Source organism: Gossypium hirsutum, chromosome D02 (genome assembly GCF_007990345.1).
Source record: "Gossypium hirsutum isolate 1008001.06 chromosome D02, Gossypium_hirsutum_v2.1, whole genome shotgun sequence".
NCBI classification, from domain to species: domain Eukaryota; kingdom Viridiplantae; phylum Streptophyta; class Magnoliopsida; order Malvales; family Malvaceae; genus Gossypium; species Gossypium hirsutum.
Genome location: NC_053438.1, coordinates 62,086,994 through 62,110,558, shown reverse-complemented (window position 1 = coordinate 62,110,558; position 23,565 = coordinate 62,086,994). Strand labels below are relative to the sequence as shown.

General features: G+C 33.0%; 2 protein-coding genes across 3 annotated transcripts; one reads left to right on the top strand and one right to left on the bottom strand.

Moving 5' to 3' along the window:
- The first annotated feature begins 7,419 nt into the window (after window positions 1-7,419).
- LOC107909663 (uncharacterized) lies at window positions 7,420-10,547 on the top strand. Its single transcript, XM_016837279.2, has 3 exons — window positions 7,420-8,394; window positions 9,257-9,507; window positions 10,416-10,547. Exons 1-3 carry the CDS (start codon window positions 7,733-7,735, stop codon window positions 10,448-10,450), a joined length of 948 nt encoding a protein of 315 aa, XP_016692768.1. The 5' UTR covers window positions 7,420-7,732; the 3' UTR covers window positions 10,451-10,547.
- On the bottom strand, window positions 10,201-13,168 carry LOC107909662 (probable serine/threonine-protein kinase PBL28). 2 transcript variants are annotated; one of them, XM_016837276.2, is made up of 7 exons: window positions 12,435-13,168; window positions 12,174-12,361; window positions 11,787-11,985; window positions 11,545-11,708; window positions 11,358-11,462; window positions 10,758-10,880; window positions 10,201-10,665 (listed from the first exon to the last, which is right to left on the bottom strand). In XM_016837276.2, exons 1-7 carry the CDS (start codon window positions 12,580-12,582, stop codon window positions 10,447-10,449), a joined length of 1,146 nt encoding a protein of 381 aa, XP_016692765.1. In that variant the 5' UTR covers window positions 12,583-13,168; the 3' UTR covers window positions 10,201-10,446. The 2 variants fall into 2 exon arrangements, with proteins under 2 accessions (XP_016692765.1, XP_016692766.1); XM_016837277.2 differs by having other exon boundaries at window positions 12,453-12,749.
- Between the last annotated feature and the right edge of the window lie 10,397 nt (window positions 13,169-23,565).

Below are 23,565 nucleotides of genomic sequence, written 5' to 3'. Positions count from 1 at the left end.
GGACACACGGCTAGACCACTTGCCCATGTGTTAGACACACGGCTTAGACACACACCCATGTCTCTGCCCGTGTGGACGAAAATAGGCCATTTCAAGGCCACCATTCTCACCCAATTTTGATTTCAAGTTAAACACTTCAAATTGCACTCTCATAGGCCATAACAAAGCCTCCAATACAACCAACCCTAGCTCTAAACATATCATATTGTCTCATATATCATAGCATTTAAAAGTTACCATATTGATCAAAACACATATACACATATTTATGCTAATTATACTATACTATTTCAATCACCAACATGCCTATAAACTTTCATTTAACCATACCAAACCCATATAAAGCATGATAAACTACCTACATATGTATATAAGTTGATTGTAAGAAAATAAACAAAATGTAATTCATATTATGTACATAATCAACTTTGATCAAACCATTCCAACCCTATACATGCCATATAAACCATAATGTACATTGCAAAAACTACCAGAACAAGTTGGATAGTGTGGCTTGATGTGTTGATCCGATCTCTTGACCTTACGATAATCTACAAGGACATTAAACAACACAAATAAGCTTAATGAAGCTAAGTAAGTTCGTTAGGTTAAACATAAATCTTACCGAACCTAATAAACAAATCAATAAGCAAATTATTCATGCAATCTCCCTGTCAATCACAATTTTAATCGATGAATCCACTTATTTTAAATCAATACCAATAATAATAAGTCTTTCAATTTCAATTACATAAGTCACTTACCTAATCTTACCAAATAGGAGAACGACTTACGGATAAGAGTACATCATTATCAGAAACCCTAAGGGTGAACAAAAGCTTATAAAAGCTAAACAGAAACCCATAAGGGTTGAACGAGAGCTCTTAAGAGCTGAATGGAAACCCATAAGGGTTAAACAGAAGCTCAATAGAGCTGAACGAAAACTTATATGAGTTAAACAAAAGCTCGTGAGAGCTAAACAAAAAGTAAACATGAAAGTTAGCAACAAATGCTGAACTTCGATTTACTTGGGTAATTTGCTGTCACTTTCCTCCAATGTCGTCAATTCATCAATTGCTAAATGTATTCATATCCCTCATTCCATTTAAATCCGAACATTCAATTCAGTTTTGTAACTTTAACAATATTTCATTTTTAACAGTAGAATAAATACATAATACCATTCATCAAATAAATATCAATATAAATATTTAAGTTTAACCATACGAACTTACCTGGGTTAAATTGTAATATTTGCAGGAGTTTAGGGACTATTCTACTAATTTTCCTTTTTCACGAGTATCTACGGACTCTTAATCTAAAATATAAAGTTACTCATTCATTAGAATGTATTTCAATCTCAATTCACTTCACAATTAATACCCCTTAATTTTTGAATTTACACAATTACCCCAACTTTTACAACTTTTGCAATTTAATCCCTTAACTAATTAGTCTATCAAATGAACTAATTTTTCTCAATTGATAATTTATCTGAATATTCTAGGCTATCATACAACCCTTGATAAATAGAAATTTAATACCAAACCCTAATATTTAACCTTTTCACAATTTGATCCTAAACTCAATATCTATCAAAATTACCATGTAAAATTATCATACAACAAAATTAAAGCTCTAAATCCATGTTATTTCATAAAAAATAACCAGTATCCATCAATGGTAACTTTCAAAATTTTCAATAAAATCAAAAACTAATAAAATAGTTAGTTAGACCTAATTGTAAAAGTCTCAAAAACATAAAAATTTCAAGAAAAAGGTAAGAATTAAACTCACATGTAGAAAAATATAAAATTAGCTTCTTAAGAGCTCTTAAATGGTGTTTTTAGGCTGAAATTTAGAGATGACATGTCTAGAAATCATTTTAGCCATTTGTTTTATTTTTTTTCTTAATTTCACCAAATGGCCATTTTGCCCCTAATTCACCTTATTTTGTTTTCTTTTCTCTGCTTATGCCGCCTTAGCCATCTCTTTTTGGCTCATTTACTCTTTAAGTCCTCCCTTATTTACCATTTAAGCTATTTAATCACTATTTCTCTTAATTAGCAAGTTTTTGCACCTTTTCCAATTTAGTCCTTTTTAATTAAATCAAAACGTCAAAATTTTCGAACGAAACTTTAATACTACATTAATGACACTCCGTAAATATTTATAAAAATATTTACGGCTTAGTTTATAGAAACGAGGTCTCGATACCTCATTTTCTAAATCACTTGACCTAATAAATCTTTATAAAACACAAATTACTAATGCAAAAATCTTTCTAAAATCACAGTAGACTTGTAAATACTAAATAATAAAATTTACGAGCTTACTCTTCAGATTTGGTGCATGTTTAATCTAATATTTGAGAAAATTAGGTTAAAATTTGAAATAATTCGAAAGAATATTATTACCTTACATAACCCTGGGATTTATGTGATTAAACTATCTCAATATAGAAATATCATTGTTACCTCACATAATTTTTTTATGCTTATTAAAAACACTAAGTTGTTGACATAGATATATGCTAGACTTAATAATTTAATAAGTATGAATTCTTAGATGATGCCTTAAAAGGTAACCTTAAAGTCGGAATAGACATAGAAATATACAAACAATAGGTTAAACTTAGGACTTCGAAAGAAGCCAAAGTACTCTCAAATAAAATATGGTTAATAAATAGCTGATTTGCCGTAGGATTTCCCGTACATCATTTGCATTATTTAAATATTTATGAGTTAGGAAGAAAATTTATTCTAACGCATGCATACTATTGTGATTGCTCTTAAAAACTTGCATACTTATTTCTTTATTTATTTAATTTAATTTTAAGCATACTTAGGTTAGTTTAATATAATTAAAACCCATCACTTTAATTTATTTTCATCACCGACCAATTTTCTTAATAGTTAATTTTGCAACACTTGATTCGTATAAACAGTTCCTATGGAGATGATAACTCTTACTCATTACTTTATTACTTGTCAATGATTGTGTATACTTGCACATCAATCGAATTATTTCGAGACAATATGATATAGTTGGAATGTGATCTTGCAATAACATATATGTATCTTGTTTCCATGTTATTTATATGACTTGAATCATGAAAGTACCATAGAGCTTTATTGCTCAATGTACGGTTTGTTATTTTATACGTAAGTATTAGGAGATCTCAAAGTTTTGAAAGGTGGTGCAGCATCTAGATCATCGAATCTTTACTAAAAAATGTTTGTACCATCTTTACATTTCAATAGATGTCATGTACCTAGAATTTTAACGGTTTAAAGTTTTAATTGGTCAAGTAGATATTTTGGTTAGAGAATGTTAGATAAAATTGATTTGTGAATTGTTTTAGTCTTGTTTAAAAAGTGTTTTGAAGTCTTTAATATGTTTTAAAGTGAAAATGAATACCTTTAAGTTGAATAGAGTTATATATTGGGTCTTTAGACCATTGGTGTCTATAATTTGGCAGGTTGAATCTAAAAGAAGTAAGCTCTGTAGGAGTCTGTCATCAGAGTCGTGACACCAGCTCCCAATGTCACGACGCCTTCTGTCTGAAGTTGCGACGCCAACCTATTATTTTGAAAGTCGCGACATTGCACCCCTGAAGTCGTGACGCAGCCCGAAATATTTTGAAACTTTGTAGTTTAGTCCTCCAATGGCCTCGAGTTATCATAAGAGCTTTCGTAAGCTCAGATAAACCCATATTATAATATAATGATGTAATGAACATGTTAGTGAATATAAAGTGTTGAATAGATAGAAATTATGATCGTAGTTACTCCGGCAATGAATTGACATCCTATAGCTCAGACCCAACGATTAAGTTGGGTATGGGGTGTTACAATTTTAAATATAAAATATTTATTTTACAACACTAAAAAAGTAAAATTAAATAAAAATAGAATTAAGTTTGATTCAGATAACCTTGATAACTTGTATTCCAAAAATCATCCAAATACCATAGTTCAAATTGAATCTTGATTTCTTTTTTTGCTCAACTTAACTTCGTGAATTTCTCTTTTGGCTTTTCTCTCTTTACCTTCTTCACATGCAATGAAATAGTCTTAGAGGTAGACTTGTTTAATAGTCGAGCTACCCATCCAAACTTGAGGGCCTACTTGAAATTTGAGAGAGTTCAGGTAACATATTAGACCTAAAAAAGGGCTTGGGCAAAATAAAAGGTTCATTCAAAATATAGGTTGATCTTAGGCTCAAACATTCAAAGTCCAAGCCCGACTCGGACATTGACCCAACCCGGCCCACCAACATTTCTTCTTAAAAGTCAACAAAACATCTATCTATTAGCAATTCTATTTATTCTATATATTGGTTTATATGAAGTTAAAGTTCACTTTTAAGAAACAAGCCGATCTCAAATAAAATGGGTTCAATTCATTTATTCTTATAAATGAATTTGTTTATGAATAAATTGATCAGGGTAAATTACATGTAGTCAGTTATGTTTTTCTATCATCCAAGTATGAAAAATTAAAAAATGATCATCCAACTACAAATTTATCTTCTTCTTTTTTGTCACCAGCTGGCTAATATAAAAATAGAAACACCCAAATTCCAAGATAGTTGGGTGACCAAAAAAGGCAAAACTGAATAATTGAGTGACCATTTTGTAAGTTGTCATAGTTAGGTGACCAAAAAATAATACGACTAATAGTTGGGTGACCATTTTGTAACTTTTCATAGTTGAGTGGTAAAAAAAATCATAGTTGGATGACTACTAATGTAATTTACTTAATTGATTAAGTTACTATACTCTTTTTTTTTGTATTTAATGAGTCCCTAAACGTCAAAAATTTTCATTACTCAAACTATTAAGTCTATTTTTTTTAAAAAAGGATTAACCCATAAATTAGTTCTTAAACTATGCCATTTTTTTTTTCATTTTGGTACCTTTTTTTTGCCACAATTGATATCTAAACAATTTTTTTTCAAATTGATACCTCTGTTAGTTCAGTTGTTAGTCAACTCATTAAATATATTTTAAAAAAAAGATAACCACTTAAAATTTTCCATGTAGCAAGAAAATACAAAGTATTATTTTCTTTATATATATATTTAAAAAATTATTTAGAAATTCACTAAAAATTAAAAAAAACGGGGGAAATCTAGTTAAACTAGTTCAATAGATTTTTAGTTGGTTCAAATGTTTTGTATTGGTTCACAAGTCAACTAGTTCAACCCCTATCTCCGGATTGATTCCCAATCCAACCGACTATTCTTGTCCAGTCCTAAAACATTGGTTTTGATCGATGAAAGAACTTTTCCAATCTAGTTAGGTCAGGCAAGTAGGCGATGAAGTTTAAAAATAGAATTAATCACATGCATCTCAATCTCAAGATGACCAATTTAGAGTATTGTTGGCATTACCAAACATTATAAAGGAAGAAGAAAGAAAGAATAAGAAAAAGTAGAAAAAAAATAAAGAGAAAAATAATGTAAAATAAAATAAAATAATTAAAAATTAGTTTTTAAATTTTATATGACCTCACGGTCTATTTACTGGCTGATTTTTTTACGGATATAATACTTCGGTGTAAAATAAGTAATGCAAAAATAATTTAAGTATCACTTGTGACAAAAAATTAGTTTACTATATTATGGGTTAAGTTTTTTTAATAGACTTAACAGTTTAACTAACGGGGCATCAGCTTGGAAAAAAATAATTTACGTATCACTTGTGACAAAAAAAAAAAAAGAGTTGAGGTACCAAGATGAAAAATGACATAGCTTAGGTATCATTTTATAGGTTAAGTGTTTTTTTTTTGTCTAGACCTCATCATCCATCAATATCAAGGTTTCCTTAAAAAAAATAGAGAGAATTAACCTTGAAATGCAGTAAAGTCTCTAGAATCCCATTCGTCCATTAAATTTTTTTCTGTTATAGAGAGGTAGTTGTTATAAACCTACCAAAGAGTTCATATCGTGAATTTTCATGAAATAAATAAAGTGTGAATTGTGTTCAAAAAGAAAGAAAGCGAGAATCAAATCAACAACATTAAAAGATGTATAACAGGTGCATGCATTATTGCTTTTATGCGTCTTTTATTTTATATTCTTTCACATTTTTAATTCATAAATTTAACAAATTCAATTAATTAACATGAGTTATTAAATTCAAGTAATCAATTTATAAGTTTATAATGTTCCGAATTCATAATAGAATCTTTAATCAGGAAACTTAATAATTTATTGAATGGATCTCTTTAATTCCACTTATAAAATATTATTTTCATTTAATAAAATATGATTAATAGAATTTTTAAATAAGAAGGGTTAAATTTATTAAATTATTTAGAATTAGGATCAAATCGATAGAATATGTAAGTATTGATGATTAAATGTGTTATTATACTGGTTAGAAAAAAGGCTTTCCGTTATCAATTTAACGATGAGTGACCAAAATATGAATAGATTCAAACGCTAGTGCCTAAATTGAAAAATTTTAAATTTGGTTATCAAAACAGAAACGCGAGCATAGTTTGGGTGATCATTTGTATAGTTTTTCCTAGATTTTTTGATGTGAAATTTAAACATTTTATTGAAATAATATTTTAATTAAAATATTTTTTATTAATAAATTATAATTAATAGATTTGCTTATATGAAATATCTATAATTTTATTTAAAATTTTAGACAATATGTTGTCATAGAGAACTAACTTAATAAATATGTATTCCACAACTATGGATGTTGCTGTAATCAATGAAAAATTGTTACAAAAGGGTGAAATAAAGTATAAAAAATTGATTCTACTAAAAATTTGATTATTATAACAAAATACTGTGATAGAGGATAATTGTTATAGACAGAGTTGATTGTGTAATTATTTTGAGAGTAAATAAATAAAATAGAATCAAATAATGTTAAAAAATTTAAGAAATGAAGATATAGTTTACGACTAAACCTGATCATGGGTCAGGCCACCCGTCTAGGCCTGAAGGCTCGTCCGAAAAATGAGAGGGTTTGGAATAAATATAGGCTCGAAAAATGAGTTTAGACAAAAAATAAGATCTGCTTTCTAAATGGACCGAGCCTCGGGTAAGTTTTTTTGGGCTGAGCCTGAACCTGACTAATGTTTTTTTTTTCATGTTATTTTTCTGTCATTTTGTTATTATATTTTTAATATATTTTCAAGTTTTTGGAAAATATCTATTTTAATATTTTGATGTACTTGATGTATTATATATTTTAAATTTATTTTTATATAAAAAATTTACTACAGACCAGGTTGGGCTCGAAATTAACATTTATTTATCTGAATTGAGATTGAACAAAATTTTAAACTCGTTTTTTAAACCGAATTTAAAAAACGAGTATACATTTTGACTTCGATCTTACCCGAACCAGACCCTGATAAGGTATATATAGTACACATTGGAGGAATAATACAACACGTGCCTTGAGACAAACATGGTAGGATTTGGTTTGCCCTCAACCGATCAAACTGGTTATCTATTTGTGTTCTTCCGTCACTTCGCCAGTTCACAAAATCGTAAATAAAGACAATTCTCACCAACGAAAAGAGGAAGACATTCAGTTATCAGATTTACCCTCAAAATCGTAAATAAAGATAATTCCCACCTACGAAAAGAGGAAGACATTCAGTTAGCAGATTTTACCTTGATAAATTATTCGATGATGTTTCCCAAATTTGTCTCATCATCAACTGGTTTTGATCTCAAATAAGTTAAAACAATTTCTATGGCAATAGCAGCAGCACCACCACTTAAGCTGTCTCCTTACTTAGATCCTCAACAACAGCCACGCTTACAAACCGAATTTAATCCCATAAAAAGGGTACCCTTCCTTTCATCTAGAAACCCTCTCCTTTGTGTCTGCAAACTCCATCGTTACAATTTCAAGTGTTGTCTCCCTTCTTCTTCCTCCACCAACTCCGTCACTCCAGCTCAATACTACTCCTTTCTCGATGAATCATATAGGGGAAGCCGTGTTTTAACCAATGAAGAGCTTGAAAAGCTCAAAGCTTTGGAGTCTTTCGTTTATCTTCAAGAGTTGGAATCTTGGTCGTTGTGGGTTCGGGTCATGAGGATTGAGGAGATGGATATGACTGTCGGGTTGTTGGCTTTGTCATTCGCTGAATCAATGCTCATGTCCTTGCAATACGAGGCTTTGTTGAGGTTCTTCGTGAAACAGTATTTGATTGAGAGGAGAGCTTCGATGCCACACGCTGTCACTCTTGTTGGGTTCTATAGAGAGGAAGGTGGGAAGAGAGGTGAGGAACTGGCTGGAACAGTGGAGGTTTGCTTTGACAAAAGGGGTGCTAACGCTTCTCCTCCTACACCTACGCCTCCCAGGAATTCTCCATATATTTGTAACATGACTGTCACAAAGGAGCTTAGAAGGTAAAGGGTTTCATTTGTTTTTCCTTCTACTTTTGTTTTAGTTTTCTGTATTCTTTATTTGGTGGATATTATTGGAACGGAATTATGACATGATGTTTTGTAATGTTAAAACCATATTATGCCTAAGTCTCTTAGTTATTGTGTTCAATTTAGTCCAAGTTGAGTTGTTCATTTGGATAATGGTGGCTGCACAATAGTAGGGTCAAAGATTATTGGTAGGTTAACCACCAATTGAAAGACAACGTGGTATTTGTAATGTTCAAGCCATTATGTAAAAAGTTACTCTTGTGGTCAATAAGCTTTCATTGCAGGTTGAGTTTTTCCTTTGTCAGTTTTTTCACATCTTTGTACAATGGCCTGTTCTTTGGCTCTAAAAATGGAAAAGAATTCGAGGCACAGAATACAAATTTTACAATTTGCTAAATCTGGGAATGATATTGATTGAATAATGTTGTAATGGTAATTCAGATCTCTTCCATTTAATTTGTCATGGAATTTTACATAGATGGAATTTAAATTTCATAGACAAGCTACTAGATTCTTTAAATTTAACCCTTTTTTTATGATTTTATTGTTATAGCTCTAAAAGTCTCAATGCTTGATTTTTCTTGGTTCCATGAATCCTTATTAATCTGCAAATTCAAAATTTTCTAGTTTGAGAATGGAATCAAGAGGCTGACTAATTCCATGCATGGTATTTGCTATACTGAATTGTTGCTCCAATCCTTTGTACTTTAATGGCTCTTATGAATTGTAATTATAAACATATTTTCTATGCACAGCTTGTTCAGTTTTTTTAAAAAAAACTCTCTTTTTTTTTCAATTTAATTAAATTGTTGGTGTTTGCATTTGAATCATTTAGGAGAGGCATCGGTTGGCATCTTCTCAAAGCAAGTGAGGAGCTAATATCCCAAATGACTTCTTCAAAAGAGATTTATTTGCATTGCAGAATGATTGATGAGGCTCCATTCAACATGTACATAAAAGCAGGATACAATGTTATTCAGACAGATAGTATCTTTATCTTGTTGACATTACAGAGACGTAAGCACTTGATGTGCAAGAAACTCCCTGTATCTAACAGTTTCCCAGAGCCAGATATGTCAGAATCCGGTGAGGAACCTTCCTCATAAACATATAAGTTGCAATCATACTGTAATCATAACCTTTTGAGCTACGAGCAGTTCAAGTCATACACGATACCTTTATGTTTATCTTGTTTAATGAAACTCTCACCTCCTCTTCTACTGTTACTGTTGTAAACCTGTCAATTTTTGCTGCTTTGAGATGATTTAGTTCTTGTATCTTTCTTCTGCACCGTCTCTTTTCATAGTCCCAAATGGAGTTCAGAAAGCTTGCTAGGATCATCCATTTGGGTGGATTTCGTACTAGGAACTTGATGGCTACTTACAATATCGCCTTGTGTTTAGTTTATCATGTGCATGGTAGAGCACACTTGAAAGGTAAATTGTATCCAGCATATCCATTGCTTTTGTCATTTTTTGTCAAGTTATTGTCTTTAGCTCGTAAACAAACTTCTAATGCACCTCCTCTCTCCTGCTTTGTTTACGTGTTCTTGAGCATGAACTTATGATCAGGAAAGGGAGAAAACGAAATGTCTTTCCATGTGCTTTTGTCATTGTTGGTACAAATGAAATTAAAGTAACTATTTGTTTACATTTTTTATTTTGGTGCAGAATAGTTTCTAAATCACTGTGTTTATACAATGTATAATGCATCGAATTAGCTACACCAAGCAAAATATTAGCAAACAAACTGGTGATACTGGACTAGAACTAAAAGTACTGAGGAAATATTATCTCTTAAAAAGTTTCAGTTCTCCAATAGTTTCCTTACCATGGAATGACTTTCGACGTGGTCCTACTAAAGTTGCTTTTGTTTTGACTCATAGATAACTCAAATACCTTATGTTTTCATGTATTTTATCCAATTGCCCTGGTAATAGTGTTTTTTCATAATTTGAAGTGTCCTTATTGTTGATATGATTTTAATTTTCCCAGCTGGTGAAAGATCCACATTTCTCAACCCATCCTAAAAGCCATGCCCTAGGCCTTTTGCATTTGTACAGAAAATCAGTTGAAGTTCTTTCAGACATTCTGACATTGAGGGCCTGTGTCTGCTCTCAACACGGACACAGCGTGATGCCAGGTTTGCAAACATAGCTATACATTCAATGGTGTATGAACTTCGAGCCATCTCTGGGTCGATCACCTTTCGTAATTTCTTCCTGTCATTCAGAATGTGCCTAACCTGAAACATGGACCACCCACCAACTAATATGTTGCAAGTCCTTGAAACTTTAGAACCATCTTCTCTTTGAATGAGAAGTTGTTATGACATACCTGGAGTACAAGGTTTCGGTCATTTGGTCCCTGGTTTAAGTCCACAGCTCTGCGTCCCGTCAAAAGCTCTAGAAGAACAACTCCGAATGCATAAACATCACTTTTTAAAGTTAATTTTCCTGTCTGTCACAAGAAAATCTAGTTTAGTTGAAGAAAATCTGACATCTAATATTATTTTATTGAAGGTTAAAGAATGATCTATTTGCTTATTAAAGTTCTTCTTTCTAATATTTTAGACTTACCAATACTTTTTGTTAGGAATTATCATAATAGTGATCTGTTTGCATTTTACAATCTCCTATAGAAGTCTTATGCTTTGTTAGATTTTTGGGTCATGTTTAGCTATGTGTTTGACACAGTGAACCAAAATACAACTCTAAAAGTCTCAAAGAAACATATATGGAAATTTTTGACCTAGAAAAGTTCATAAATTTGGAATGCCCTAGCACCCACGATTCTCAGAATGCATGAAACTCAACAGTTTTAACATACGTTGAAAATCAGAGAATCTGATAAGATAATATTGAAAATCTTCAGACATGAGTATAGAGATCATGTAACTAATGTAAAGAAAAGTTATTAAGACATGAGGATGCATACTGATGTATACTCGGGATCAAAATAGCCAAATGTGCCAAGAACTCTGGCAGTCACATCAGTCTCCTGGCCCTCTGGCATCAGTTTGGCTAGTCCGAAGTCAGATATCTGTGATGAGTAGCAAATTGAGTTTTAGTTAGGAATGCTTTTTAATGTGAACCCTTGATGAAAAAGTACTTTTGTTCCTTACCTTTGCTTCGAAGTTGGTGTTTAGAAGAACATTTGTGGACTTGAAATCTCTGTGAACTATTGGAATTCTTCCATCAGAACTAGAATGGAGATAAGCAAGTCCTCTGGCTGCACCAATTGCCACTTTGAGCCTTGAAGGCCAATCTATTTTCTTCTCACTAATACCTATTCAGCAGTTTAAAATTGATGGATGTTAATTGGACAAGGGACTAGGTTAGAAACGGATTTTGAGTGGAAACCAACCATTTAAGTGATCTTGCAGGTTCCCTTTTTGCATGTATTCGTAGACTAGAAACCGATGCTTTCCATCTGCACAATAACCTATCAACGAAACCAGATTTGGATGGTCAAGTCTGCTCAAGATATCAACTTCTACACGGAACTCACGTTCTCCTTCAGCTTCTTTGAGTGGTGGCAGCTCCATTTTCTTGATTGCAACAACCTTCAGAATACAGAGAGAGCATTTGTATGTTTCCATCACTCTTTGCTACATTACTGTCTATAATATAGGTGTTTCATCAGAGGAATTAAAGTAGATATAGATGATGTGACTGAGTTATTGAAGTAGCATAACTCATTCATCGAACAAGCATGCCATGCCTAAACAAACACCGAGAAAATTATGAATACCTCTCCTGATCGTAGAGTGCCCTTGTAGACTCGGCCAAATCCTCCTTTCCCAAGCAGATTCTCATCACTGAAAGAGCTTGTTGCCTCCTTCATCTCCTTGAGTGTGAAAACTGATGATCCATGGCACCGTTTTGTTGGCCGGGGTGTTTGATCTTCAATTTCCCAGTACTCTGCAGGTTTGTGAATCCCTGAAAAGTAGGTAGTTTAATATGTTGAAACTTTAAAAGCCCCAGCACTGCAAAAGGATAAAATGGTTATCACATGAAGAAAACAAAATACAGGGGTCAGTATGATCCTGGTTGTTGCTTCTGCGGCGCTTGTTCCATGCTGAGACTAACCGGAAAGGCATTATTATATCAATGCTTGATGATTGAATTGACTGACAAATGGAACAAGAGTCTAGTTGCATGCCGGTTGTGGAATTATGAGAATTAGCTAGGTGTCGTAAAATAAATGAAGATAACACATGAAGAGATCAAGACTTAGGCTACTTCTTTTATTAAGTGGATGCTCGAAACAATATAAAGAAAAGGAAATGGTTCTGAGGATTTGCCTGAAAGAGGTTAGATAGTACAGGGACACGTATGGAGCAAGTGGAGTTAGATTTAAAGAGTACTCAACACCATTTTTTCCAACCAACATACATCAGTTAGAAAGAGAGATGTAGCACTTGAAGGAAAAGAAAAAGCAGATGAAAGGGCAAAAATAAAATAAAAAGTTGGTTTTGAAATTGAAGCTACTGTTGCTATTGCTATCTTTCCCTCCCTCCATTCAAGTTTATTAGCTTTTGAAAGGAGAAATTGAGGGTGGGTGTTGAGAGGGTGCTTTCATAATTTCGTTTTAGTGCCAGACTTGTGTATGATTAATTTCCTCCAAACCATCGGCTCTCACTATCTTAGAAATTCAAAACGTTATGAAAATGACAAGGTAAGAGATTGGTCCATATTTATTATTTCATTTTTAACAGCAATATGGGGACTAAGATACCAATTCTTTCTTGCATGTCCGGCATTCTTGGTACCGTTATATATTATATGATGAAAATGGGTTATTTTTAAAACACACAAAATTCTAATACAAAAGGATACTGTTTAGTGCTATTAAGATGCTTGTTCAGAACAAACTTAAAGACACGCTTTTAAGGACAAAAAAAGAGAAGATAGATCAAATAGGAGTTGACAATTGAATCATGATGCCAAAACTTGAAGCAAGGTTTTGCAAATACGTACAAGAAGAAGAGTATTATAATAAGATTGTATTAACTTGAGTAGCATGCCATTAGATAATGACAGATTACCATAACGACTCATGGGCTGCTTAGTCGGTCGAAAACCTATAAATGATCATAGGTTGGTTGCAATGCTTGAGATGCTTATAGAGTTTTAATAAAGAGTAAATATGCATTTTAACCCATAAATTTGACGATTTGTATAAACTTGGTACTTGCATTTTTTTATTTAATTGGTATGCAAGCTTGGATTCCGTTAACTAAAAAAAAAATACCTCGATAACACCATTAATTTTAGCTAAATCCATCGATCCTTATGCAACACGTGCACATTTAAAATAAGAAAATATACTCAAGATAAATTAGTTTTAATAAATAAAAAATGGGAATTTGGAAATGCCTGAATTATAAGTGTTTTTCATTAATTAATTATTTTTATGAAAAAAAAAACGATTAAAGGTGATTTGCTTTACTGACTTTTCTTTTATCGAAACCTTATCAATCACAAAAACTCTTTCTTTCATCAAAGCCAAATTCTTCCATTGACTTTGGTTATCATATTTTCTCGATTAGTCAGGTATATAACGGTTTTCTTTAAATGTTTGTTTGTTTTTATTAGATTTGAATTTGTTTAATATTTTGGGTTATTGTTTCAGTCCTTTGATGAGAATATGTTTCTAGTTTAGGGAAATGTGGGAGAATGATTTTTTTTTTTTGGAGCCCTAAGCCCATAATGATAGAAAATTCCCCCCACTTGATGTGTTGGTTTTGAACTTCAACTTGAAGAAGCCATGAGTTGAATCTGGCTTTAGAATTTGATTTGTTGGTGTGTTCAATATTAAAGCTTTTCCAAAAAAGGTTATGGGTTTCAGGCAAAAAAAATTATAGGTTAAATTCTATTATTAGTCTTTGAACTTAATAAAATTTGTGATTTTAATTTCTATACTTTTATTTGGTTATTTTTAGTCTCTATACTTTTCAAATTTTAAATTTCCTGCCCTCACCAAACAATAATGTTAAATTCAATAAGTTTTGCTATTTCCAGAATATGATGAGCCAAACATATTATCATATGTCTATTGTCATGTCAGCTTATGATTTCCACATATTATTTACTAAAAATCTAGTTAATGGATTGTTGATTATCTTTTGCATTAAGACTGAAATTTAAAAATTCGAAAAGTATAGAGACTTAAACTGATACAATTGGAGAAATTGGACTAAATCTACAATTGTATGCATAGTATAGGACTAGTAAATGAATTTAACCAAATGAATTTAACTATAATATTTGGGTCAAGATTAAAATTTCAAAGTTTGAAAAGTATAAGGACTAAAAATTACCAATTCTAAAAGCATAGGAACTAAAGTGATCAAATAAAACTACAAGGACTAAATTCATGATTTTTGCTAAGTATAGGGACTAATAATAAAATTTAACTAAAATTATAACTAAAAGCTAAATGTTTCATTTATGGGGTTTTAGGAAAAACTTGGGGTCATGGGGAGAGGATGTTGAACCAAAAAAAATCTAGGGAGAGTTTGAAAAAAAACAGAACTAATGGGCCAATGTTGTGGGTTTAGGGTTATAAGCATTTAGTTGAAGTTTTTGATATCATGTCAAGATTATGTGTGAATATGAAATATTTATTCATGTGCTCCAAAGCTAACATTTGTATCATACTTGCTCATGAGTCGTCTTTTCATTTACTATTTTGTCTGTGTTGCTTGAGGACAAGCAACGACTTAAGTATGGTGGAGTTTGATCTGTCGTAATTCGGTGTAGCAGATTAAAATAGTTTTTGCACTTAAGGAACTTGAACACAAGTGTTTTAGTTAAGTTTTAATTATGTTTTCGTAAATTTAGTTAAGTTCAATAAAGTGTGTAATTTGAATCTTTGATTGACCTTAGGGGCCGAAAGAGGCCTAAGGGTGAGCTAATATACTTTATGAGAGTGTAGGAGACCACTAGGAGACGTGCTAACTCGATACTAATGTTGTGTTACAACACGGAGCATTGGATGTCGCAACATAGGTAGCAGAACAAAAGAATTCCAAGACTGCCTTTGGTGTTGTGACACAGCCTAATGATGTTGCGACACACCCCTAAAGATGAGCATACTACCCACGATGTCGTGACATAGGACCTGGTGTGTTGTGACATCACCTCTGTACTGGAAATAATTATGAGCCAGGGGCGTTTTGGTTCGCACAATCAAATGTTAAGCATGAGGACGGCAACTGGCCTAGGGTTAAGGACGCCAACCACTTTAAAGTCTATAAATAGGCTCATTTAGCACATACTATGGACGACTTTCATATTGTATAATTTTCTTCTTAGATTTAGTTTTTAGTTTTTCTCTTCTTCTAGGCTTTAGGTTTATTTCAGTTCTTGTTATTTACTTTTGTGGGGAGAAATCATATTTGTAAAACACAAATAAACTCTATGAGGATTCTGCGCTCAATTCTAATACAAATCAGGCTTCTTCTCAACTTTATACTCTTGAATTATTATTCATCTTTACTCTTTCTACCAAGTTTATATTGTTTATTAGATCCATGAGGAACTAATCCTTTTGTAGGAGATTAGCGAGTAAATGTATGATCAATTAACTATTTTGTAGGGTTCTCTTATCGAATCAACTATTCAGGAAAGGAAGATCCTAAAACCCTGGGCTTGACAACCTTATGAAATCATTAAGGTGAGAATTAACCTAAATTTGGTATGGACTATCCGTGAACACCTTAACCCTGAATCGATCTAAACTGTAAGGTCAAGAGATAAGTAGTTCTTGTCAACTCGTTATTCTAGTAGGAGATCGAAAGATTTCGCTGGGGTATTGACTAGTTGTTTGAACAAGAAAACTTGAAACAACAATTGGTCATGATTACTAAAGTGAGCTAATCACCCATATTCAAATTTGTTATATTTTATTATTTGATTTCTCGTGATTTATTTATTTATTTTCATTTATTCATTATTATTGCTAGTTTAGATTACCAAAACCTTTCTTTTATTCATTGTAATATTTCAATTAAAGTACTAATTAGATCTATTTATGCTTAGGTTAGAATTAATTTAGTGCTCGCCTCCCTTGGGTACGATCCTCGGAGTACTCACCTACTCCGTTGTAACTATGTTACAACCTGACCCGTATACTTGCAGATATCACCTTTCATATATTTTGTGCATGATTTCTACTTTGGATATTGGTACGTCTAAAGGCAGTCAAGATGTTAGGGTGGCTTCTTGTGTGATAAAAAGGAAAAATAGAGACTACGCGATATAGTACATATAAAACCTTGCTAAGTCAAGTAATAAAACAAAAGAGAAAAATAAATAAATAGAAATGTTGAGTGAATAAAAGCAAGGTGAAGGTTAAAATCATTATGAGTGAAATAGTGCAAAAAGTAAAAAGAGTTTAAACAAAAGAAAAATCGAACTCGAAAAGAAAATCTTTCAAGTCATAATGTATTAACGCTTACTAGTTGTGTATGTGCCATTTTCATAGTATCTTTTAAAATTTTAGAGAAATAAGGAGGCAAGCTTATGGATAAATTAGGGATAAAAGGGAACAATGTTATGTACTTTAACCATTTTTAGTGCTTGAAATCGTTTTCAGCTATCTATGTTTCAACTCTTAACCGTCCTAATCCTTAGAAAGTTACAAACCTAGAAGACCTTTAAGGCCCGAATAATTCACTAACACAATAATTCTTGAATTGCTTGCATTTTTCCAGATGAACATGACCAATTCATTTTTTTTATATTTATGAGCTATCCACCTAATTCATTTTGATGGATAACATTTGTACATATATTCATTTTAATTGCCTTTATATTTGTTAGCACTTTAATTTTTTGAACTAATTGTGTTTGCGTTGAGGATGCCGAGTTAGCCAAATATCACTATTAAGTTGCATGTGAGGTAGTTCTCATAAAAGTTCGAAGTTTTACCACTATGTGACTTAATTTTTTGATTCAGTCCAATGGTCGTCTTTTTGCATGTTTAGTGTGTTTGCTTGAGGACAAGCAAATGCTTATGTATGAAGGAGTTTGATCTGTCGTAATTTGATATGCCAAATTAATCTTTCTAATACACTTGAGGAGCTTATTCTCAAGCAATTTATTGTATTTTATATGGTTTTTTCGATTTTTAGTTTTGTTGTTAATAAATTGTTTTTATTAGTTTTAAAACATTTTTAGACCTAAATTGACCAATCATGCCATGGGGAAACTAATAAGATGATCGAGTGTTGTAGGGAGTCGACGGTGGGCCAAACGTGAAGAAAACATCACCAAGAATGGGGTATCACGGTATCGAAGTATGAAAGTCATGATACCCCTAACAGTGTTTAAATGAGGAGAATAGAGGCAATCTATAGTGGTATCGCAATACCAGATCATGTGTATCGTGATACTGAGACCCCAAGACTCCCAATCTCAAGATTGTTGTGGGTATCGCGATGCCCAAGCCTAGGTATCACAATATTGCTGCCTAACAAGTGAAAAAACTACAGTGGCAGTTTTGTGTCCAAACAAGCTTATGTCTTCTTTTTACTTAAGAACAAAATGATCAATATTAGGTTAAATGTTAGTAGGCTATAAATACCACTTCATAAGCCTTTGAACTTAGACTTTTGGTGGCTGAATAGTTTCATTAATTTTCCATAGTTTTAGGGTTAGGTTTTTTTTCTTTTCTTTTCATTTTTAGATTAGATTTTATTTTTGTTGTTTCCTTACTCATTGTTGAGGACTACGTAAAAAGATGAACAAACTCTTGGGCTTCAATAGAACTTTAACAATTGAATAAGCTTTTTCTTAAACCCATTTGCTTTCATTTTATACTTACAATATGTTTGATAAAATGCTTGTTAGTGCTTTGTTTTTAAGTATGTGCTAAATTTGCTGGATGATTGGATGGTTGGTTGATTGGTTGTTTGTTATTTTAAGTTAATGTCTATTTTTGATTGATTGGTTTTTCGATTATATCGAAATGCTTAATACGTTAGAACTGGCGTCTCTAACAGAAAACCTAGATAAATGAGACCGAGAAGAGAGTTTATCCTTAGATAATTCGATATAATCGTGCCGAGTAATGAGACCGAGAGGTAATCTATATGCCTAGGTGAGATCGAAAGGTAATCTTAAGTGGTATCTTTTAGTCTAGGATGAGACCGAGAGAAGATTCCTAGCTAAGAGTGACAACCAATATAATCAGTATAGGTTCATTAGTTTAGTTAGCATTCAACTAAAAAACCGAACATCATTTAATCATTTACATTATCTAATAAATTAGGAAGAAATTTTAGATTAGTTAGTTTAATTAATAGTTTAGTTTTAGTTTATAAACAATTTTATTTGGACTTGCACTAATAATTTTTTACTTGATTAGTTTAGTAATTGTTTAACTTGTAATTAATTTGATAAACAAATTTACCCACTTAACAATCCTTTGGATTCGAACCCTTGGAATACTCCGTGTTCCATCAAAACTACAAATACTACAACTGACATTGTACGCTTGCAGTTAAAACCTGCACTTTTAAAAATGTTTTATAAAATCATTGTTTTCCTGCGCACATCGTATGCGGGTCAGTAGCTAGGTATTCTTTCCAATTTTTGCAGTTCACCTTGAAATGCCCTTTTTTATTGTAGAATAAGAATTTAGACTTAGATAAGTCTTTACGATTCCTGGTTCTTTTCCTTTCCACTTGTGGTGGCCTAGAGACCTTAACCTTGCCTTTCTTAGCGCACTTTCCCTTCCCTTTTGAGGAAGAAGTGACGATTATATTTTCTTCTGCTTTTCAAACCGATTGATTGTCGTTCAACATCAACTCATAGGACTGTAGTTCCTTCATGAGTTGTGTAAGCGTCAAATTATTCTTCCCAAGGTTATAAGTGACCCCCGAAAACCAACAAAATCCTTGGACAAACTTTTGAACACTATATCTATTTGGGGTGTTTTGGTCCAAATTGGCCTAATTTTTTGCGGCCTCGACAAAGTAGCCTATAAGAGTGACATATGGTCTTTGACCAGGATGTCGGGCTTTTCTTGGGCATTCATCAAGCTAGTTATAACAAACTATTGAGCTAAGGTAGCTTGGCCTTCAAATATGTCTTCTAGCTTATCTAGCTTATCTAGAATCGCTTTAGCAGTCTTGCAACTCTCCAGTTGCTAATCCAAAGTGTTGTTTATGCTTGCCAGCATTTTGCAATGAGTTATCTCATCAGACTTTTCCCAACGTTTTCTAGTCTCAACTTGAGTGGCCGGAGGACACTTAGTATCAATAACTATTTTAAGTTTCTCATAACTCATGACAATTATCAAGTTCCTTTTTCATTCCTTATAGTTGTTTATGTTCAGTTCGTTTTCAGTATGTTCAATAAGGGAGTATATTTCATTTTCAAACTAAAAATAAAATATTCATCTATTAATATCTTTGTATAAGAAAATGTTTGAAAAATTTTGCAGCGTTACAATATGTATTAAGATGATGCATATGTCTTACATTAAACCTTAAAAAATATTTATAAGTTGTTGCAACGATAATTCCCACACCCATTGAATCAAGCCACCATGGGGTGATCATGATCAACTAGTAAGAACATGGATTTCTATCCAATTAGTACATGAACCTAATTCCTTAGCATTCACATGTACTAATAATCGTGTAACGTATGGCCATCATTCCAACTTAGGTAGAGCTCTGTGGGGAGTTACTTAACTAAAAGATCTTGAGTATATAACCATTAACTCGGCATTCATCACGTAAATCTAAGATGAGTAGACTTGATTAATGGTTATGATTTGACGTGGTAGGATTTCACTCTCCACATAATTCCGAGCTATGAGAGTCAACGGTAGTGCAATCGACATATGATTCTTCCTATAAGCCTCTGCCATTTGTGGGAGTAGAGCCTCTTGTAAGCCTTCCCCAAGTGTAGGAGCAAGACCCCTCGTAAGCCTCCTTCCATGTATGGGAGCAAGACCCCCTGTAAGCTTTCACCCATGTGTGGGAGTAGGATATTTGTTACTCTCCATGTAATTTTGGGCCGTAAGAGCTGATGGTAGTGTTACCGACTTATAATCAGTATACGGGCCCCTATGTGAACTATTCAATTGATCTCTTTAAAGGTGAGGCATATCTCTAGACAACATTCGGGCCCCTCTGTGAACCGTTTAACGAATCTATGCAAAGGTGAAGTATATCTTCAAAAATCAACATTAGGACCCCTCCTTGAACTGTACATCAACTTTCCACGGAAGTGAGGTGCATCTTAAAAATTGGCACACGTTACCTTCTCAAAACTACTTCCATGGTACTCTCCCATAAGTACCCTTCCACGATATCCTCCCATGAGTATCCTTCAACGATACCCTTCCATAGTACCTTCCCATTGGGACCACCTAAGTTATAACTCTCACACTTTTCCACTAAGGTTTCAGTTTCATTCCAATAATGGTTTATTCATCAAATGGTGGTTCATCTTATTACATTTGCATAGTCTCGAATGGTTGTTACCGCCTTTGAGGTAAGCTTAATTTCGAATGGTCATTTTACCTTCAACATTAATGTAATTTTAAATACCTATGAACATTTGCAACGTCGATGCCACAAGCACAATTCTAAATATTTGTGAATTACCATAATTTTTGTAAGAAGAAATATAAGCAAAATTTTCTTAAAACAAATTAACCTTAAAATAAAACAATCTTACCATTGTTTTTCGTCTTAGGCAAAGTCACTTTATAATATTTCCTTCAACTATAAAGGAGAGGGAAATTATTATAGACATAAATGTTGACTATAATATGGGTCCCACAAAAAAACCTTATATATGTACCCCTTTTAGGATTTGTCAATGTCACGGGTCGCGATTCAAAGTCCATGACCAAATTACAAAGAGCATCCCATGGAGGTTTACATATTAAATGGGGCTTATTTGACCCACTTGAACTGGTTTGATTTGAAGAACAAGTGATGAAGCTCATATTCTTGAAGCCTTGGTGGCCTAACGAAGCACTTGTAGTAAATTAGGACTACCTTGGTAAATAGGGAAAGTAATCTTAGAAGATTTGTAATTTGATAAGATTTAATTTTGTAATTTTGGGAATTTTGTAAATTCCTTAATTGTAGATAAGCTTTGATCTTGTCCGTCAATGTAACTCAATCTATACCGTCGGTTTTGGAGGAGCTCAATTATAAATAGAGAGCCTCTCCTCAATTGTAGTCATCCATTGAATCCATTGTATTCAATTCTTCAGTAGTGAATACTAAATTGAGAGCATTTACTCAAACACCTTGTGTGCATTATTTTTCTGTGTCTAATCTGCTCTTTTGAGCTTCTTTTGTCTTTAATATTGCTTTTGCTATATTTTAGTGCCTTAGAGGAATTCTGCGAGAATCCTCACATTGCAAAAGTTAGGCCAACTTAGGCATATTTGAAGCAAAAGAATCGCCTAAGGCCGCATGGATTACGAAACAAAAGGTCTAACCTGTGACGGTTGGTATCCAAGCTAAGGTTACAAAGGAACCGTTTAAGATATCGAAAGAAGTTACCAATAAGATTGAGCCAATAGAGACCCATGAGAGAGCCAAGAAAGCAATCCGATCGAGGGACATGCTGTCAGTTTTGGAAAAGTGGGTGGTCAATCTTGAGGAGTCCATGAGGGAGACGCTTAAGGTGGTTGAGGGATGTATTGGTGGGTTGGACTCAATAAGGGATCACCTTAAGGACTTTGTGTTGGATTATCTCGATTTCACTATAGACAAGTTAATGGCAAGGGATAATGCTTTCGAGGCCATGGTGATGACTTTTAAAGAAGAGATCACGGAGTTTAAAGGGGAGCTCATGATTTACAAGGCTACTTTGAGTAATGGGATGTTGGCTTTAGGACCGAAGCAACGAGCAATGGATGTTCTCAAACCAAAAGAGTTCAATGGGACAAGGTCCGTGAGGGAAGTAGACAATTTTCTTTGGGGAATGGAGCAATACCTTTAAGCGATGAACATCGAGGATGATACCACTAAGGTAAACACTACTTCAATTTATTTTGCTGATATTGCTCTCTTGTGGTGGCGTTGTAAGTCTACGGATGAGAAACGTGATGGGACAAGTATTGGGAGTTTGGAGGACTTTGGATAGCTATCAATGTTTGTAATAGTGGCAATGGGAAACCATGAAATAGGAAATGGAAAACCAACAATAACCCGAAAAAGAAGAGGAGCAAGATAAAATGCTTTCTTTGCGACGATTTGCATATGGTGAGAAATTGTCTGAAGAGATCCATGTTTTTTTTCCATCAAAAGGGATGATGAGCCGAAAGAAGCACCCATGAACCTCTGTTTGATTGTGAGGGTTGTCAAAGACAATAGGGCCAAGGGGTATGAGAAGAAGCTAATGGAGTGCTTCTTGTGTTGTGGGCCGCATAGGTTGTGGGACTATCCAGAACGATCTAAGCTAGTCGTGACCAATGGAAAAGATTGAGCGGAGCTTAAGGAGGATAGGCTATCGAAGATTGGATCAATGATACTTGTTTCATAAATAGTGCTCTTGTTGACACGGGAGCATCAGACTTATTTGTATCAAAGAAAGTCGTGAGAAAACTTGGTCTTTCGGTTAGCAAATTGACTAAGACAACCAAGACGGTGAATTCCAAAGAGGCCCCTACTATGGGAATAGTGGAATGACGGAAATGTGCAAGTGAACACAATCGTATCAAGTAATAAAGTGACAAGTAATGTCGTGTTATCATATCCACAGGGATTGTGCAAGAAAATATTTATGAAATATAAAGTTAAACAATTTGGTGATGGAAAAAAATGTTGATTTGAGAAGGTGTTATAAAAACTAAATAATTAACTAAATAATTAAACTAAGAAAATAAAAAGTAAAAATATTCCAATGCACGATTTCTAAAAGATGAGTTAATCAATATGACATAAATGTGTTAGATCAATTTTATTCTTTAACTTAGAATAATTAAAACTGTGTTCATGTTGTTACGAATAATTTCACGACAACTTAGTAACTTGCTAAGTAATGCAAATACTTACCTACTAAAACTCAATAACCTCTTGAGCATATCTCTATATCAATTCAAATGGTTGATCAAATTATAGTAAGAAAGTAAAAGATTAAGTGAAGTAACAATATAT

What these genes read in the sequence shown, in the direction of transcription:
- LOC107909663 (XM_016837279.2), top strand. Translation starts at nt 7,733, where the DNA reads ATGGCAATAGCAGCAGCACCACCACTTAAGCTGTCTCCTTACTTAGAT. An exon ending in GTCACAAAGGAGCTTAGAAG is followed by an intron (nt 8,395 to 9,256) that starts GTAAAGGGTTTC and finishes TGAATCATTTAG; the next exon opens with GAGAGGCATCGGTTGGCATC. An exon ending in GCCAGATATGTCAGAATCCG is followed by an intron (nt 9,508 to 10,415) that starts GTGAGGAACCTT and finishes TAATTTTCCCAG; the next exon opens with CTGGTGAAAGATCCACATTT.
- LOC107909662 (XM_016837276.2), bottom strand. Translation starts at nt 12,582, where the DNA reads ATGCAACTAGACTCTTGTTCCATTTGTCAGTCAATTCAATCATCAAGC. An exon ending in GCACTCTACGATCAGGAGAG is followed by an intron (nt 11,986 to 12,173) that starts GTATTCATAATT and finishes TGTATTCTGAAG; the next exon opens with GTTGTTGCAATCAAGAAAAT. An exon ending in ACCGAAACCTTGTACTCCAG is followed by an intron (nt 10,666 to 10,757) that starts GTATGTCATAAC and finishes TCCATGTTTCAG; the next exon opens with GTTAGGCACATTCTGAATGA.